This window comes from Nannobrachium achirus, assembly GCF_963921795.1.
Source record: "Nannobrachium achirus genome assembly, chromosome: 24".
In the NCBI taxonomy this organism is placed as follows: domain Eukaryota; kingdom Metazoa; phylum Chordata; class Actinopteri; order Myctophiformes; family Myctophidae; genus Nannobrachium; species Nannobrachium achirus.
In genome coordinates, this window is record NC_137831.1 from 7,557,560 (window position 1) to 7,576,435 (window position 18,876).

Genomic DNA, 18,876 nt, shown 5'->3' on the forward strand with positions numbered 1-18,876 from the left:
GGGCTCAAGCCCCCTTTCATGTCTATGTGTGCACATGGCTGCTCCTCTCCTCTCCTCTACCAAATTACCCAGCTGTCTTTGCAGGGCCGACAGGCAGCCGTTAATTAGTCCATCTTATGCTCCATTAGTCAGAGAGAGAGAGAGAGAGAGAGAGAGGGAGAGAGAGAGAGAAGGGCGTAGTAAACAGGAAAGAAAAGTGGGGAGAGGGGAGCTTAATAGATGGAGGGAGAGGAGAGCAGTGGGAGTGAATAGACGGCAATAAAGAGAGTGGATTGAGAGAGAGAGAGAGTGAAGTGGGAACAGAATGCAAAGACTCATCTAAATGAGAGAAAGAGAGAGAGAGAGAGAGAGAGAGAGAGAGGATGAATGTGAACAAAGCAGGCACGTGCACACATAGACATCAAAGGGGACTTGAGCCCCTGCTATCCCTCTGTAAAAAGTGACCTCTCCAGATCATGAATGCAGTTTTCACTATGGTGAAAAAAATTTAAAATGCCCTCTCTTTCCATGCCATACCTGGAGGCAGCATTCAATAGAATCGCCTTGTTCAGACTCTCCTGAACTTGAATGCAGCATCTTATGTTGAAAGAATTGCCCTCTCTGTGTAGAAATCCATGAAGAAATCTATTACGTCACATCTCCAGTATTGACTTGCTTATGCTTCTTAGTTCAGGGTGGTTTCACACACTGAAAATAGCCGACCTCCAAGCTCACAACGCGTTGTGAGCTTGGAGGTCGGCTATTTTCAGTGGGCTTCCACCAAAAGGCCCTTTTGGAAATTCCAGCGCCTGCCTCTCTAACATTCTCTGCACGTCCCTGGAACAAAGTGCTGTTGGAGAGGACAGACACACAGAGGGGTGTTGAAGAGTTGCCAGATTTTGCGAGAGAAATAAGCGACCGGTTCTACCAATAAAACAAGTACAAAACGAGACCCGAAAGAAGCGACTACATATATAGGGCATATAAGCTATAGACTAGAGGGTTAAAAGCTATAATATGTCGGCTATTTAAAAACAAGAACTGCACTCTGTCAAGGTGCCAACTTGCGCTTTGTGCACAAGAAGGCCATTTATGTACTACTTGTGCGCCAGCAGAGCTCGCCATGAGGTGCGCTCACCACTGACATCACCAGGAATGCTGGTCCCTCATTGGCTGTTAGTGATGATGTTGCCAAAAATGATGGTCCCTGATTGGGCAACGGGCTTAAACACACACAGACATCAACATACGGTACCTACATACCCAAAGTCACTTATAACTAGAAATAATGTTCCTACGAAACAGTGTGGGCTCGCATGGAATACCATGTATGGGCATAAAGATCTGCCCTACGAGCACTCCAACATGGAACACCATATATGGGCATAAAGATCTGCCCAACGGGCACTCCAACATGGAACACCATATATGGGCATAAAGATCTGCCCAACGGGCACTCCAACATACTTACTTAGACTTAGACTTAGTTCCTCCCGTTCCTATTGGAACATTGGGCGACGAGTCCCCTCCATTTACTCCGGTCCCTTGCGACCCTTCGTGCTCCATGCCAGCTGACTCCCATCTCGCTCAGATCTTCCTTGGCTGTCTGTCTCCACGTCCTTTTTGGCCTTCCTCTCTTCCTCTTTCCACCTTCTGGCATCCAGTCCATAGCCACACTTGCTGGTCTCTGTCTTGGCAGACGGAGTACGTGTCCAGCCAATCTCCTTCTCCTGTCGGAAACAATTTCAGACAGTGGTGCCACACCTGCCCTTCTCATCACCTCCTCATTGGTGATGTGGTCTCTCCATGAGATCCTTAAGATGTATCTGAGGCATCGTCGGTGGAAGACATCCAGCTTGTTGGTGATGCTGGCTGTCTTCATCCACGTCTCACACGCGTAGGTCACTGTAGGGATAACCACAGACATGTAGAGTCGCAGTTTTGTGGACGTAGTGATGGCCTTGGACAACCAAATGTTTCTGAGCCGTTGGAATACTCCAGCCACTTTTCCGATTCTGGTCCGTACGTCCTTCTCTGCGTCTCCGGTATTTGAGATATTTCTCCCGAGATACGTGAAGTTCTCAACGTACTCTATGTCACGTTCGCCTAAAGTGAGTGGTGGCAGATGTTGGTCGTGTCCAACGATCATGGCCTTGGTCTTCTCTTGGCTTATGCGTAAACCGACTTTTTCTCCGTGCTCGTGCAAGTTGTTGGTCATCTCCTGGAGTGCATGATGGGTATGGCTAAACAAGGCCAGGTCGTCCGCAAAATCCAGGTCGGCCAATCTGCCCCCTCCCCACTTGATGCCGAAGTTTGCCCCGGTGATGGTCTTCCTCATCACAAAGTCAATGACAGTAATGAAGAGCAAGGGTGACAGGATGCATCCCTGCACCGGTCACAATGTCAAAGTCATCGGTTGTGCCATTGATGGTTTTCACTCGGCAAGTGGAGTTGTGGTACAGGGCCCTGAAGATCTTGACGTACTTACTTGGTACACCATATAGCTGGACTATCTGCCACAGTGATTCCCGGTGGATGCTGTCGAAAGCTTTCTTGAAATCGATGTAATTGATCATGAGGGATGTTTGGAGTTCTTGGCACTGTTCTATGATGTTACGGAGAGTGAAGATTTGTTCGGAGCAGGACCTTCCTTAAGATGGTATCAACCTCGTCTTTTAGGCGTTGGAGCAGCACACTGCAGAATACCTTGCCAGGGATAGACAGCAGTGTGATGCCCCGCCAGTTGTTGCAGTCTGCGAGGTTTCCCTTCTTGGGCAGCGTCACGATAACTCCACATCTCCAGTCGGCAGGAACCTCTTCCGCATGCCAAATCTGGTTGAACAGGCGGGTGAGGGTCTCCACAACGACCTCCTGGCCGTGCTTCAACAACTCGGCAGTTACCTCGTCGAGTCCCGGTGCCTTGTTGTTCTTGAGGCTTTTGATTGCTCTGGCAACCTCGGTTTCGGTAATCTCATCTGAAGTAACGTTCAGAGTTGGAGCAGGTGTTTCCTGGTCAAGACAGAAGAGCGTGGAAGGCGTTGGCTGATTAAGAACCTCCCTGAAGTGTTCCACCCACCTCGCCTCCTGTTCTTCATCGCTTAGAAGCACCCTGCCATCCCTGCTCTTGATTGGCACACCGGAGCTGCTCCTGGAGCTGGTTAGCTCCCGCACGATCCTGTATAGTGTTTTCGTGTTGTTTTTCTCTGCTGCCTCTTGTGCCTCTCTTGCTTTCTCCTCTAGCCACCTCCGTTTGTCGTTTCTGCAGCTCTTCTTTACTTCCCTGTCCAGGCGCCTGTACTCCTCATCTTCCATCCTCCAACTCCGGAGCCTCCTTTTCTGTTCTCTTTTTACCTTTGCCATCTTCCTTTCATCAATTAGCTTCCAGGTCCTATCTGATATCCATCGTTCTTTGTTGGTACCCCTTCTTCTGCCTAAAACTCTGCAGTCTCAGTGATGGCACGGGAGAACAGGCTCCATTGCTCCTCAATAGATGAAGGATGTTGTGGTACCTCGAGCTTCTTCCTCAACTCCTCATGGTAGCTTCTTGATAGATTGGAACAACATGGAACACCATATATGGGCATAAATATCTACCCAATGGGCACTCCAACATGGAACACCATATATGGGCATAAATGTCTACCCAATGGGCACTCCAACATGGAACACCATAAATGGGCATAAAGATCTACCCAACGGGCACTCCAACATGGAACACCATATATGGGCTCTCTTCCTCTCTCCACACTCATTTCCCATTGGAAATGAGCATTGGATGCTTAAAGTTAAATATTTCAAAAACCTCAAAAGATTTTATGTGGGTGTTGGTTTTATTAATATCACTTGTTGGTGATGATGTCACCAAGAACACTGCTCCCTCATTGGCTAAAGGTCCTGCCTTTGTACTGTCAGACAGTTTTGAAGAGAATAACCTTGAGGATGACATGCGTGTTCTCGCTTTCAGCGAGCTCACAATAAGCAGACATGGCAACCCTGGAGACAGAGAGACAGAGAGTGGAGGGGGAGCAGAGAGAGAGAGAGAGAGTAGATGGATGCAGTCGATCTTCCCTTGTCCACAGGAGCTGGTGGAGTGCTTGTGTAGCAGTCAGTGACTGTAAATTAAAGCAGCAGGCAGTGCAGGGCTATAGGAACACTATTGTTCTAATAGGTCAGAGAATCTTTTGCCAGCAAACTGACCCTGTTAACTTAAGACGGAATTCATTTCCCAGTGGATTCCTCGCGTCAATGCAACCATACTAGCAACTTTCAAGAACCTTCTAGTTCTCAAACATTTTCATGCCACGGACCCCCAAAATGATATGTCCTATTGGCCAGGGACCCCCAAAATGATATGTTCTGTTGGCCAGGGAGCTGAGACATTAGGATACTCAATCAAAGGCAGCGGAAAACAGAAAGGTTTTTAGTTGATTGGGGGCATGCATGCAAGTGGCTTCACATTTCTTTTTAGACACAATAAGCCCATTCCCAAGATGCACCGCAATCTTTCATGGTCAGATGTGACTTATGGGGGCTGGTGTAAATAGTAACAAAGAAATTGCCAGCTTATTGTGTCTAAAAATACATATTTAGCCACTTGTACGTATGCCCACACCCACTGGAATCAAAATACTAAAATCGCTAAAACAATAGAAAGCAGTAAATGAAAACATTTTAACACTCATCTTTTCTTTTCTCTAATTACACTTGTTGTAAAAAAAACAAAGTTGTCCTTTAATGTTACACAAATCATTTGGGGACCCCCAAACAATCCCCACATGTCCCAGTCCCCACATGTCCCCAGTCCCCACATGTCCCAGTCCCCACATGTCCCCACATGTCCCAGTCCCCACATGTCCCCACACCTTGAGAACCAACTACTCTAGAACGAGAGGGTGTTGTCAGAACCCAACACAACAGACATCTGGAACAGAGGTGCCAGAAAGTAAAAAAAAAAATCACACTTGTGTGAACTGAGCGGTGGAGGCTGTGTGCGTGCGTGCGTGCGTGTGTGCGTGTGTGTGTGTGTGTGAATGTGAGTGTGAGTGTGACTGACCTGAACAACAGTGCCCCTCCCTTAACATGTGTGGTCAGAAAAGGTATTGCAGGCTACATACACTCAGACTACATACAGACACACATACATACATACATACATACATACACGGATACACACACAGCCACGCTATGGAGACGGTGTGACCACCGCTCAAAAAAAAATGACAAAGATAAAGTAGAGAGAGAGTGAGAAGATCAAAATCACGTAGTTCGGGTGGCTTCCCCTTGTCAATCCTAAATGACACGAAATTAATCATTTAAAATCAATGAGGTGCGTGCCGTGCACCATGCTGTTAACTGGGATTGTGTCTTGTGTTTTGTGGGGTGGTGGGCCTGCAGAGAGACCTAAATGGCAGCACGCAGGGTGATAATCTTCAGCCCATTAAGTTTTCCTGTTAACAAGCAAAGAGGAAGCGTGCGGAGCAACAGAACTTATAAGATGAGTTCTGCGGAATTGTCCCATTTTTTTTTTCAATCTCTGCACCGCGTGGAAGCGTTTAGTGGTTCATTTAGGGACAGTAGATCAGGGTTTCTCAAAGTGGGGGCCCTGGCACCCTAGGGTGCTGTGATGCCAGTCCAGGGGTGTCCAATTATAAAGGGGTCCAATTATTGGAATTCATCATTATCACTTCAGTTGAACCACTTACAAAACGGAACTGAGTTGCTCACCTGTACTTGGTGCGTTCTTCTTCCATCTACTGCAAACCTCTTCACCAAGCTCACTGTGAGCTTGTAGATCTGTTGTTTGATGAAAAGGATATTTACAGGGATGACCTGAGCTGAAAAATGTTGAGCAACACAGCAGTAGATCAGTGGTTCTCAACCTGTGGGTCGGGTTCCCAGATGATTAACTTCATGTGCAACATTGTTTTCTCACTCAACAGTAACCAAACCAACGTAAAGTTTAAGTGTACAGAGGGTATCTGCACATTTCTAAAGTGTCGATTTAAGGACTTTTTAACACCTCTAAAATGACAAATTAAACATTGGCCAACTTGTCAAATATTAGAGGCAGAAATAGGGAAAATAGCTGATCTAGCTAGATCTGCCATTTTCACAATAGAACCATGTTATGCAAAATGTAACGCTTCGGGGCGCCTGGTGGCCTAGTGGACCTGGCGCATACCATATAGGCATTGCCATTTCGGCATCAATGCCTGTCGGCGTTGCCGGTTCGATTCCCGATCCGGGCGACCTTTGCCGCGTGTCACTCCCTTTGTCTCCCCCATTTCCTGTCAGTCTACTGTCCTATCCAATAAAGGCAAAGACCAAAAACAAATCTTTAAAAAAAAAATGTAACGCTTAGTGCTTGTCAGGCTGGTGGTGGTGGGGGTCCCCAGTTAAAATATGATTATTTTGGGGGTCGTGGACTGAAAAGGTTGAGCACCACTGCAGTAGATAACAATACAACCATCTCCGAGCTTAGTAGTCCATGTGAAAAGATGTATTGGATATATTTCAGATCTGGTTTTTGCTTTGTGTGTCAACTGGACACTGATATGCAAACTGATATGCAACTATGTTTAGACATTGTAGATCGAGCTTTGTAGATTTAATCTTGCTCATGGTTAATCGAATAACCGAGAAGCATCAACTTTGACACGAACACAATTGATCCAGGATTTTCACAATATTTAATAATCAGTCAAACACAGTGTAATGCCTACAATTTCGAGTGCTTGTCAGGATGTGGGTGGGGGTCCCCAGTTATGTGATTATTTGGTGGGTCCCCAGTTCAAATAGGATTCTTTTGGGGGTTGGTTGAGAATAACTGCTTTAGGACAGGGGTCTTCAACAGGGATCCCGGGACCCCTAGGGTCCTCAGAGTTACTACAGAAACGTAACCACTTGAACCCCAGCGTCCATATTCAGAGAACTTTAGCCAAAAATAGCAGATCTACAAGCTCACAACGCCTTGTGAGCTTGTAGATCGAGGGGAAAAAGAGCCGACTAAGTACAGAGTGAAAGGTCAAGTTTATTACGTTTTGACGGTTCAAGGGGTTACATATCTGAAAACACAAACTGACATGAATCCAAAACACACTGATGATTGTGCTGTCAAACGAGGAAACTATATGGAATCTATGAGAAGGTTGTGGGGGTCCCTGCTTCATCTCTCTCTCAGCTAAGGGGTCCTTGGCCTGAAACCGTTGAAGACCCCTGATATAGGATAAAAGTATTTGTTGGTTGTGGGTTTTTTTCCCAGTAAGTTCCTGTGTGTGAGAGACACAGAGCATGTTGGAGCTGTCATACTCTCTCTGTCTCTGTTTCTATCACAACTATCTCACACTGTCTGCTGTCTGCAGTGTTTAGTATGCCTTGGAAACAGGAGGCGGAGGCCTGCTTTATGAGGCAGAGAGAACACACACGCACGCACGCACGCACGCACGCACGCACACACACACACACACACACACACACACACACACACACACACACACACACACACACACACACACACACACACACACACACACACACACACACGCAGTTTCATTAGGAGCGCTGCTGGTGTTTTCTTCACTCTGTTTCTTTCTGTGTGTGTGTGTGTGTGTGTGTGTGTGTGTGTGTGTGTGTGTGTGTGTGTGTGTGTGTGTGTGTGTGTGTGTGTGTGTGTGTGTGTGTGTGTGTGTGTGTGTGTGTGGTGTGTGTGTGTGTGTGTGTGTGTGTGTGTGTGGTGTGTGTGAGAGGAAGTGTCCTCCAGGGATTAATGCAGGCAAATCCAATCAGATTGCCTTCATTTCCACAGACAGACTTTTTACTGTTATTACCTTCTTCCACACATAGACACACTTCTATCGGCCAATAACTGCACATGCACACACACACACACACACACACACACACACACACACACACACACACACACACACACACACACACACACACACACACACACACGCCTACAGTACCCAGTAAAACTTCCTAAAACAATGAGACAGTTTGAGTCTTTGCACTTCTAAAACCCTTTAACTCAACAAATGTCTTCTAAATCAGTAGTTCTCAAACGTTTTCGTGTCAAGGACCCCCAAAATGTCGCAGCCAGGGGTGCAGTTGTCCCGATTTAAAATGAATCAAACACAGAACTAAAAGTTCCTATGATTGGCTGCTAGTTGCGCTGTTCTGGCACCAGAAGCAACATGTTCTCCATAGGATTCCATTCTATTCCCCCAAACTTTTACATTTGATTTTCTTACCTTAATAAACATTGTCATAAATACTGTATAGTTCCTGTCGCTACTTTAAAGCCTTGTTTCAATCACCATGATATGCGTTTTGTAAAAATATGGTCCAATTTAAGTTGTATTTGATGTTAAAGCAGGGTATGCTGTAGGAGGGGCTTGCGATCATAGGCTTGTGATGGTTCTTCTCTGTGTGTTTATTTTCAACAAGCTCAAGACAATGTCCCATGTATCCCTGCGGTTGCACCTGACCGTTGGCAGCCAATAGCATTCGAGATGGTACCATTTCTACCAATGAGCGTTTATTTCTACAATGATGGCGTCACCCATACAACGGCCAAAAAAGCTTCATTTGCGCAGCATAGAAACCAGTGGCTTTCCACTGTCCATATTTTTTTTACAGTCTATGGTCGCAGCGACACGTTTTGAGCTCGTTGGTCATCTATTTTCGGTCTGGTCAGTGGACCCTCTCTCTCTCTCCCCCCTTGTCAGTTCCTGTCCGAGTGTCCGCTCCCTGGTTTGGACAGAGCGCTTCCAGTCCACAGACACACTCCCTGACCTCAGTGGAGTGTCTCCAATTACCAGTACTTTTACTTCTTCATTCATTTGAAAACTTTAGTTACTAGCACATTTCGGCCATTTGAAAATGGCAATGTGTCGCGGTGCGGTGTGGTGTGACGCATTGTGAGCTTGTAGATCTGCTATTTTCAAAGAATTTTGCATAATGAGTACTTTCTACAGCTACTTCCAGACTTTTACTTACTTTTACTTCAACAGAGTATTTCTACATTGCAGTATTGATACTTTTACTTAAGTAAAACATTTTGAGTACTTTTTTCCACCACTCCATGACCTTTCCCTTGACATGTCCCATCCTGTCTTCATCACCATCATCGTCATCATCATCACCCTCCATGTAGCCTGGTGTTGGTCTCTCCGCTCTGCTTTCCCCCTCTTCTAAAATCCCTAGTTCGGTGAAGTCCCTCTATAACAGTGGTTCTCAACATTAACATTATTTTTTTTTGGGGGGGGGGGGGGGGTCCCAGATGATTAGCTTAATGTGCAACATTGTTTTCTCACTCACCAGTAAACAAACCAACATAAAGTTTAAGTGTATAGAGGGTAGCCTATGTGCACATTTCTAAAGTGACAATTTAAGGACTTTTTAATACCTCTAAAATGTTAAACATTGTCCAAATTGTCAAATATTAGAGGCAGAAATTGTGAAAATAGCTGATCTAAATGCTATTTTCACAATAGAACCGTGTTTTACAAAATGTAATGCCTCAACTCTTAGTGCTCGTCAGGGTGGGGAGTGGGGGGGGTCCCCAGTTACAATATGATTATTTTGGAGGTCGCAGCCTGAAAAGGTTGAGAACCACAGCTCTATAAGACCCTCTATAACTGGACTAAAATGGAGACTCTCTACATGCCAATGCTCACAACGTGTTCCACGGCTCGGGATGCGGTTTGAGAGTGTGGTGTCAGTAGTGGTTTAAGCAGCGTGCCAGTCGTCAGAGAAACACGCAGCACTTAAATATTTAAAACAGTAGAGGGAGGGAGAGGGAGGGAGGGGGGGAGGGGTAGGGGGAGGGAAGGGGGGATGAAAGGAGAAGATGAGAGGAGATCAGAAGCGACACTGTCCTCTCTTCCGGGTCAGTAAGTACACTCCTCTATTTCTGTCTTTTCCTCTCAATGCCATCCTTCTCTTCTCTTCTCTTCTCTCCTCTTCTCTTCTCTTCTCTTCTCTTCTCTTCTCTTCTCTTCTCTTCTCTTCTCTTCTCTTCTCTTCTCTTCTCTTCTCTATCTCCTCTCCTCTCCTCTCCTCTCCTCTCCTCTCCTCTCCTCTCCTCTCCTCTCCTCTCCTCTCCTCTCCTCTCCTCTCCTCTTCTCTTCTCTTCTCTTCTCTTCTCTATCTCCTCTCCTCTCCTCTCCTCTTCTCTTCTCTTCTCTTCTCTTCTCTTCTCTTCTCTTCTCTTCACTTCTCTTCTCTTCTCTTCTTCTTCAATACTCTTCAGTTTACTGTGAGAAATGTCACAGCTTGTCTCAGTGAAGCTGTGTGTGTACACATTTTTACAGTCTATGGGTTGGTTCCCTTGACACATCACTATAGGTGACATCACCTACAGTATGTAAAAGTCCATCTATGGGTATTCCCCAGAATCCCTTTTATGCCCATATATGAAGGATCCCTGATGTCATCGATATATATCACTGGCCAGATGGCCAAGACCTGGCCCCTATCTGTGAGGCTGGTTCAGATAGGGATCTCCATGTATGGGCATAAAATATATTGTATGTTGTGATGTCGTGGCAACCACTCTAACAGAATCCTTTTTATATGGAGATCCCTGATGTTATCAATATTAAGCACATATTTAACAGGACTTCATATGGGAATGCCCATATATCATTGGAGGAAGACAGCCCATATGTGTGCGGCTGGTTCAGACAGGGATCTCAATGTATGGGCATAAAAGGGATCTACTATATACAGTGCATGGATCTCCATATCGTCACTGTTGGGCAGAAACCTCGTATCTCCAAGTTTCAAATTTGTACATTTTGTCGCAAAGTAAAGCATTGCTTCATCACACAAGGCCATCGCACAAAAGTAGTGAAAACAGCTGATCTACAAGCACACAACGCCTCGCACCCGCGAGGCGTTGTGTGCTTGTAGATCTGCTGTTTTCACTAGTTTAGTAAATTTTTTAAATGATAAATACAAAGTGTTTTGGACATACAAGGTTTTCACCTGACAACGACGATATATGGGTAACTGGTCCGATATAAATCACTGATTTGCAAGATCGCATGTCGCCCTGAGGCGTCTTACTAGTATAAATAACCTTCGCTCTAGATGTGAGGTCACAGAGACCTCACCACCAACCGACAAGTGTCGTCACATACCCACCACCGACCGCAGTGCTCGTGCGCTCTGCTGGCGCACAGGAAGGCCATATATGGCCATGATGAGTGCACCAGTTCTGCCTTCCATCCTCCTATTCTTTCATCAAACAGCAGAGAATGATCAAGCACCAACATGTGCGTGCGTGCGTGCGCGGTGCTAATAGTCGTTCTCTCTCTGACAGCATAATGAGTAGTAGTTAGAGCATCTTTTATCCCAGCAGGGGTTTCTCTCTCTCTCTCTCTCTCTCTCTCTCTCTCTCTCTCTCTCTCTCTCTCTCTCTCTCTCTCTCTCTCTCTCTCTCTCTCTCTCTCTCTCTCTCTCTCTCACTAGCATCACATTGTCTATTTATTACAGTATTGTGTTAAATGTCTTTCTTTCTCTCTCCTCTTGCTTTCACATTCTCAGTCATATTCTCTCAGGCGCACGCACACACACACACACACACACACACGCACACACACACACACACACACACACACACGTGATGGTGTCAGTATATTAGAGTTGATTTGATTTGATTCAGCACATGCCTTTATCATTAAACTACTGACTTATTCCTATTGGTTTGTCTTATTAATTTTAGCAGCCTACAATCACATGCGCGCGCGCACACACACGCACACACACACGCTAAGCCAAGCTCTACAATTATGTGTGCTAACATAAATGGGTCAAGGACTTTGTTGTGCTGTGAAGTTAGCTCTACTTTATATCACAATGCATATTAATTGGACAAATGTACAATTGTATAACTAACCTCTCTGTTTCTCTGTCTGTGAGTGTGTCTCTCTCTCTCTCGCTCTCTCTCAATTTAAATTTAAATTTCATAATGCTTTATTGCTATGACAATACATAAAATATAAAACAAGTCACACCACTATGTATACACAGACACAACAAGTTAATAATTGTGTAACTCAAATCTCTGCTTCTGGGGGGGGTCCCTGGAACAACATATTTTTAGATGGGGGGGTCTGCGGCCAAATAAATGTAATTTTGGGGTCCTTGACATGAAAAGGTTTGAGAACCACTGATTTAGAGGAAGGATTTAGACGTCGGGTTAAAGATCAGGTCAAAGATATTCAAAGACTTGCACACATTTTCAAAAATCGCAGATCTAACCAATACACCAACATAGCCAGCGCAGAATGTATGCTTATCAACAGATGAATATTGGCTTTATGTCAACTTTATTTGCTGATGGCAAGTACTTTTATACACAGTACCTTGGAAAATGGCTTGATGACACGTTCACCTTTAAATACCATATAGATTTTTTAGGGGAAAGTTTCTGTTTTGTTTGTTTGTTTATCAGAACGATGTAAATATCGATGTGAAAATGAAATTTGTACTTTGGTGTATCTCGGCGACACTGCAAATGATGGCAACCTGAATGTCTTTAGAGAATAAATATAGGTTTTGAACTGAATATAACGATGGTGCAACCCTAATGCTAACAAACTCTCTCTCTGTGTGTCTCTCTCTCTCTCTCTCTCTCTCTCTCTCTCTCTCTCTCTCCAGATGACCTGGCCTATGAGGTGACCTGGTTCTTCACTAAGCTGCGGGGCGGGGACTCGCTGACCCAGCTGGTCAGCGTGGATCGTTTCGGCGTGGTGCGGAAGGAGGGGCGGAACTCGTCCAGCGACCTGTCGGTGGAGCGACGAGACACACACACCTACGTACTGAACATCCACGGAACACAGGACAGGTTGGTGTGTGTGTGTGTGTGCAGTGATGGGCACTAGCCAGCTGCAAGTAGCTTAGCTACATAGCTCAATTACATTTCCAAACAGTGGTGAAAATCCCAAGAATCGCATTTCATCATTGGATGGAAACAGGCTAAATTTACTTTTTCTTTTTTAGAATTTCTCACAATTCGCTTCCTATTTTCGAATAAGCTTTATGGAAACGCAACTAGTGTGTTGTATTGTGTCTCCATACAGTGACAGTATTGTATTGTGTCTCCATACAGTGACAGTGGGGAGTACCACTGCATACAGTGACAGTGTTGTATTGTTGTGTGTGTCTCCATAGTGACAGTGGGGAGTACCACTGCATACAGTGACAGTGTTGTATTGTGTCTCCATAGTGACAGTGGGGAGTACCACTGCATACAGTGACAGTGTTGTATTGTTGTGTGTGTCTCCATAGTGACAGTGGGGAGTACCACTGCATACAGTGACAGTGTTGTATTGTTGTGTGTGTCTCCATAGTGACAGTGGAGAGTACCACTGCATACAGTGACAGTGTTGTATTGTTGTATTGTGTCTCCACAGTGACAGTGGGGAGTACCACTGCATACAGTGACAGTGTTGTATTGTTGTGTGTGTCTCTACAGTGACAGTGGGGAGTACCACTGCATACAGTGACAGTGTTGTATTGTTGTGTGTGTCTCTACAGTGACAGTGGGGAGTACCACTGCATACAGTGACAGTGTTGTATTGTTGTGTGTGTCTCCACAGTGACAGTGGGGAGTACCACTGCATACAGTGACAGTGTTGTATTGTTGTGTGTGTCTCTACAGTGACAGTGGGGAGTACCACTGCATACAGTGACAGTGTTGTATTGTTGTGTGTGTCTCCATACAGTGACAGTGGGGAGTACCACTGCATACAGTGACAGTGTGTTGTATTATTGTGTGTGTCTCCATACAGTGACAGTGGGGAGTACCACTGCATAGCCACGCCCTGGTACCTGTCCTCTTCCACTGGAGCCTGGACGCAGGCTGCAGAGCTGTCCTCCACGCCCATATTCCTCACCGTACGATTCGCAGGTCAGTAAGGGTGTGTGTGTGCGTGCGTGCGTGTGTGCGTGCGTGCGTGCGTGCGTGCGTGCGTGCGCGTGTGCGTGTGTGTGTGTGTGTGTTTAATTACAAATAATTAGTGGAGTAAAAGTATAATATTTGACTGTGCGGAGTCAAAGTTTTGAAAATTGGAAATACTCAAGTAAAGTAAATAATACCTATGTGTATGTTTCTCTCTCTCTCTCTCTCTCTCTCTCTCTCTCTCTCTCTCTCTGTCTCTCATTCATACTCATGCTCTCTCTCTCTCTCTCTCTCTCTCTCTCTCTCTCTCTCTCTCTCTCTCTCTCTCTCTCTCTCTCTCTCTCTCTCTCTCTCTCTCACAGTATGGGACTCTCTGAAGCTGCCTCTATTATATGGAACGTGTGCGTCGCTAGGTAACAAACAGTTCATTGTTTTTTTATCTGATAATAAATGAGATGTGATGATGTGTAATTCTGTTACTTTCCAAATGAGTTATACATTTTACATTCCATTGTATTATGTTTAAAAATATGATAAATATCATAAGTCTTTAGTCAATTAAATGTACAGTAGATTTAGTAAGCAAAATCAGGGAAGGCTAAGCAAAACACTCAATAGTAGTACAATAGCAATACATTGAAAATGAGCTTGAATCAGCAGACAAAAAAATCACAAGTATTTGAGTCTTTGCCAGACTGATCAAAAGGTGGAGGCTGGGGTGGAGGAGACAGCTGCAGAAGCAGATCCAAGGCTTTGGATCAAAGACAAGCAGAGCTATAGTGAATGCAGTTTTTACTATGCTGGAACAAAAGCAAATGCCCCTCTTTCCATAACATATCTGAAGGCAGCATTCAAGAGAATTGCCTTGTCCAAACTCTCCTGAACTTGAATGCAGCATCTTATGTTGAAAGAATTGCCCTCACTGTGTAGAAATCCATGCCGTTCCGACCACATCTCCAGTATTGACTTTATTATGCTTAATTCAGTGTGGTATCAAGCTCCGGAAAATAGCAGACCCTCCAAGCCCACAACGCGTCGCAGCGCAATATTTTCACCAAAAGGCCCTTTTGGGAATTTCAGCCCCTGCCTCTCTAACATTCTTGACTCTCACATGCAAGAGAGTGAGTTGTGCGTGTGAGAGAGAGTGAGGATCAAATATGCGGGAGTACATGCTGTATACAGTACGTAGGTGTAAAAGAACAAAAAATATTGTATTTCTTACTATTTCTTATCTTTTTCTTAATATTTATTACCTTTTGTTATGAGAATGAGCCAGGGGTAGGGCTCGATAAGCAGCATGCTTCTCCCTACTCCTTTTTTGGCACCTTGGACACTTAATCATCATGTCAAACGAACTCTTGAACTCTTTCTATATTTATTCATTATCTCTAGAGACTATGCTATGTTCAGATGCACATATATAGATAGATAGATAGATACCTTTATTATCCCAAGGGGGAAATTCAGTTGTCCAGTTGTAGCATAGCAGTATACAGTTATTTACAAAGTTACAGAGAAGTAAGAAAAAATAGATAGATAAGAGGAAAAAAGAGCAGTACAGTACCAATAAAGAGAAGGTGCATCAATAGAGGGGGCAAATAATATATATACATAAAGTGTCTTACAAAAAGAGACCGTAGCAGTCAATGCTAGTTAGTGCAACAAGTATCTCACTGTCATTGTTAAACAAAGCAGAAACTACCAACACAACCTAATAGTGCAAAGTCAAGAATCAGTGCGAAAAAAACAAACAAAAAAAAGCAGCTCAGAGAAGAAGAAAAACTAGGGAGCGTGTCACCGCAAGACGCACATGAGCACTCTCCCTGGAAGGTCCTTAGGGGTCAAAGTCACACAAAGTCACACAAAGACACACACAAAAATAAAATGAACTGAACTGAACATTCTCTGCACGTCCCTGTGTGTGTGTTTCAGGAGTGGGCCTGTTCTCGCTCATCCTGTGTTAGGGTTAGGTAAAATACTGAATTTCCCCTGCGGGAGGAGTAGGTAACTATTATTACTATTACTACTAACATTCTCTGCGCGTCCCTGTGTGTGTGTTTCAGGAGTGGGCCTGTTCTCCCTCATCCTGGGCCTGGTGTGCGCTCAGTGCTGCTGTCGCAACACCACGCACACACCGCGCTCCCGCAACAAGCTCATGGACCTGGAGATGGACTGACAGCGAGCCTCGCCCGCCGCGCGCAGCACGCCCGCCACAGCAGCGCACGGCGGGCCGCGCCACACGCTCACCAGACACAGCGGGCACAACACGCACCATAACCACACCATACACCACCACCACGCGCCAGCAGACGACTTCTGGGACGCCAAGTCCTTCCCGGCCAACGGGCGATGGGAGTACTAGTAGTTTTTTTTTTTTAAACCCATTTAGAACGGGGTACACATTATTGTGTATCAATATGTTATGCTTTAACTATTGAAAAATAGCAGATATACAAGCTCACAGCGCGGCACCGAGCTTGTAGATCTGCTATTTTGAAAAACCCTATGTTTCTATGTCAGCAATTTGGCCAGCCATCGTCAAAGAAAAGGTCCTTTTCAAGCTCACAGCGAGGCACTCGGTGCCGCGCTGTGAGCATGTATATCTGCTATTTTTCACTGGTTAAAGCATTCAATAATTCTAGGCCTAAATGGGTAAAATGGGGGGGGTGGGATGGGGGTCTTATAACACGTCAGTGAAGGGGCTGGGGGAGATTTTTTATTTTTTAACGCAAACCATAGAGGAAAAAAAGAGACCCTGTCTGGGACTTTAACTCTTTCCTGAATTCCCGGGGGCTCTGCGGAGCTCCCCCTCCCCCCCTCTCCCCCCTCCCCCGCCCTCAGAAACGACGACGACTCTGTGCCAAGAACGACGTCCGTGACTTCCTTCACGAAGAAGTGACAGACACTTTGTGGTCGTAATCTGTTAAGATCACGGCTCTCTATTTGATTTCAATTACTTTAGGGTGACGCCTACTAACGTGTGCCCTCCTCCCCCCTCCCCCCTGAAACGTGACCACTGCCCTACCAGTTCCTGGACTGAGATGTGATGTTAATACTAGAGTATATTTAAGGACACAATGCCGGTCACAGAATGAACTCCACCAGATAACTCGCCAAGGGACTTAACCCGCTAACGTTCGAGGGCCCCGCAGTAACTCTTTGACAGCTTACGAGTGGAAACCAAATGGACTCTTACAGAGTCAAGAGTTACAGACCCATTAAGGGTCCATTTGGAACACCCCTGAGAGGGGTCCCTGGTCCGCCGGATGTTCGGTCACAGAAGAGAGGAGGATTATTGCCAATGGACTCGTCAGATGAGATGCACAAGAGGGCTTGGATTGCTAAGCCCCCTCATCATCACCATCAGCCCCCTCATCATTGCTATTTTGCATCCCTCCCCCACGGCGAGCATGCACGTCTATTGTATTAACAGAGGGATGCAAAATAGTGACGTGAGAGCGGGGTTCCATAGACTGTACCATATCTTCTGAAATCCTGAATCTTACGTCATTGTCACAACCGCCGTGATGGGTTTTCAATGCCGCCGCCGCGCCAGCAGAGGTCAGGGGCACAGGTGACAGTGGCGTTTCACTTTATACTTCCTGTGTGGGATTGTCGCCCCGACTGGAGCAAAGAGCTCTCAAACAAACTGTGCCCCCTGGAGGCGACATGGCCGCGGAGTGGACGCGAACGGTGGAGTTTGCGTCGTTGCGACAGGAACTCACGGGAATCGCCGGTGCTCCTCGAATGCGGTGATGTGAGAGTTTTTGCACTACCACTAAAGAAATGCCCAGTTTTCCTACAGTACCTTTCCGAAACGGACAATGTGCTTTGATTTCAACGTGCCCTTGAGTTAACCACTTTAACCCTTTTTTATACTACTGTCGTTGCGGCGAATAGCGGAAATAGTCGACGGATATGCGACGCGCTGTGAGCTGGCAGATCGTCTGCTTTCGCTCGAAGTGTGCCCGGTTTACGACACGGCCACGATATAGGGACGCTAAGGGTTTGTGCGGTTAAAAAGCCACATCGATCCTTGATCAGCCTCAAAAGGTGGTGTCATCAAGCACTACTCATTTTCTTGCTTGTTTTCAAAAGTGTATTCCCGTTATCCCCCCTTTTTTTGGCTTGTGTGTGTGTGTGTGTGTGTGTGTGTGTGTGTGTGTGTGCGTGTGTGTGTGTGTGTGTGTGTGTGTGTGCGCCTGTTTTTGTAAAAAAATGAAAAGTATACGTGAACGCTAGAGTATAATAGTCAGAGATTTGCACGTCAGAACTCGCCGTCGGTTAAGTTCGATCCTGCACGTGTTGCTTTCTCCTGGGACGCTGACGTCATCGCAGACGACGTCTCGGGCGGTGGCGTGAAAAGTACAAAAGTGTTGCTATAGTATCAAACTGTACTTGAAGTAGGGCATTAACGACTTGTGATTTTTGCATGTCGACTACGACTCAGTAATAAGTTGAGTTGAAGTCGACTTTATCGTTTGATGACGTCATCACATCACACACGACCCCCCAATTATTTTGGGGGGTCCCCAGATGATTAACTTAATGTGCAACGTTGTTTTCTCACTCAACTGTAAACAAACCAACATAATGTTTAAGTGTATAGAGGGTATCTTCACATTTCTAAAGTGACAATTTAAGGACTTTTTAATACCTTTAAAATGTCAAATTAAACATTGTCCAAATTGTCAAATATATAGAGGCAGAAATTGTGAAAAATAGAAAGGTTTCTTTTCTTCTTTTTTTTCTTCAACTTTCGACTTTCTCTGGTGGGAGTCAACTTGTGTGATGAAGTCGACTTGTCGACTTTTTCGTTAATGCCCTAACTTGAAGTACCAAAAGTAGAGAGTACTCGTTGTGCAGAATGTCCTCAAATGTTTGTGAATCTTTCAACAAAATAATTGCCAAAATGTACTGTATGTATGGCTGAAGTGGTTACCCTATGTTTTTGTAATACTGAATCAAAATCTACAAAGTAAGTA

At 45.3% G+C, this 18,876-nt stretch overlaps 2 protein-coding genes across 2 annotated transcripts in view; one reads left to right on the forward strand and one right to left on the reverse strand.

Annotated features, from left to right (window-relative positions):
• The window catches only part of ptgfrnb (prostaglandin F2 receptor inhibitor b), a gene marked incomplete at both ends in the record, with an annotated part of 142,864 nt that extends 126,797 nt beyond the window's left edge, over nt 1–16,067 (forward strand). Inside the window, 4 exons of the mRNA XM_080720154.1 lie at nt 12,649–12,835; nt 13,782–13,900; nt 14,254–14,304; nt 15,955–16,067. Of these exons, the coding sequence (XP_080576280.1) occupies nt 12,649–12,835; nt 13,782–13,900; nt 14,254–14,304; nt 15,955–16,067 (470 nt within the window). The remainder of the gene's footprint in view (nt 1–12,648; nt 12,836–13,781; nt 13,901–14,253; nt 14,305–15,954) is intronic.
• The window catches only part of tgds (TDP-glucose 4,6-dehydratase), a 273,449-nt gene that overhangs the window by 135,416 nt on the left and 119,157 nt on the right, over nt 1–18,876 (reverse strand). The gene's annotated exons all lie outside the window — the stretch shown is intronic.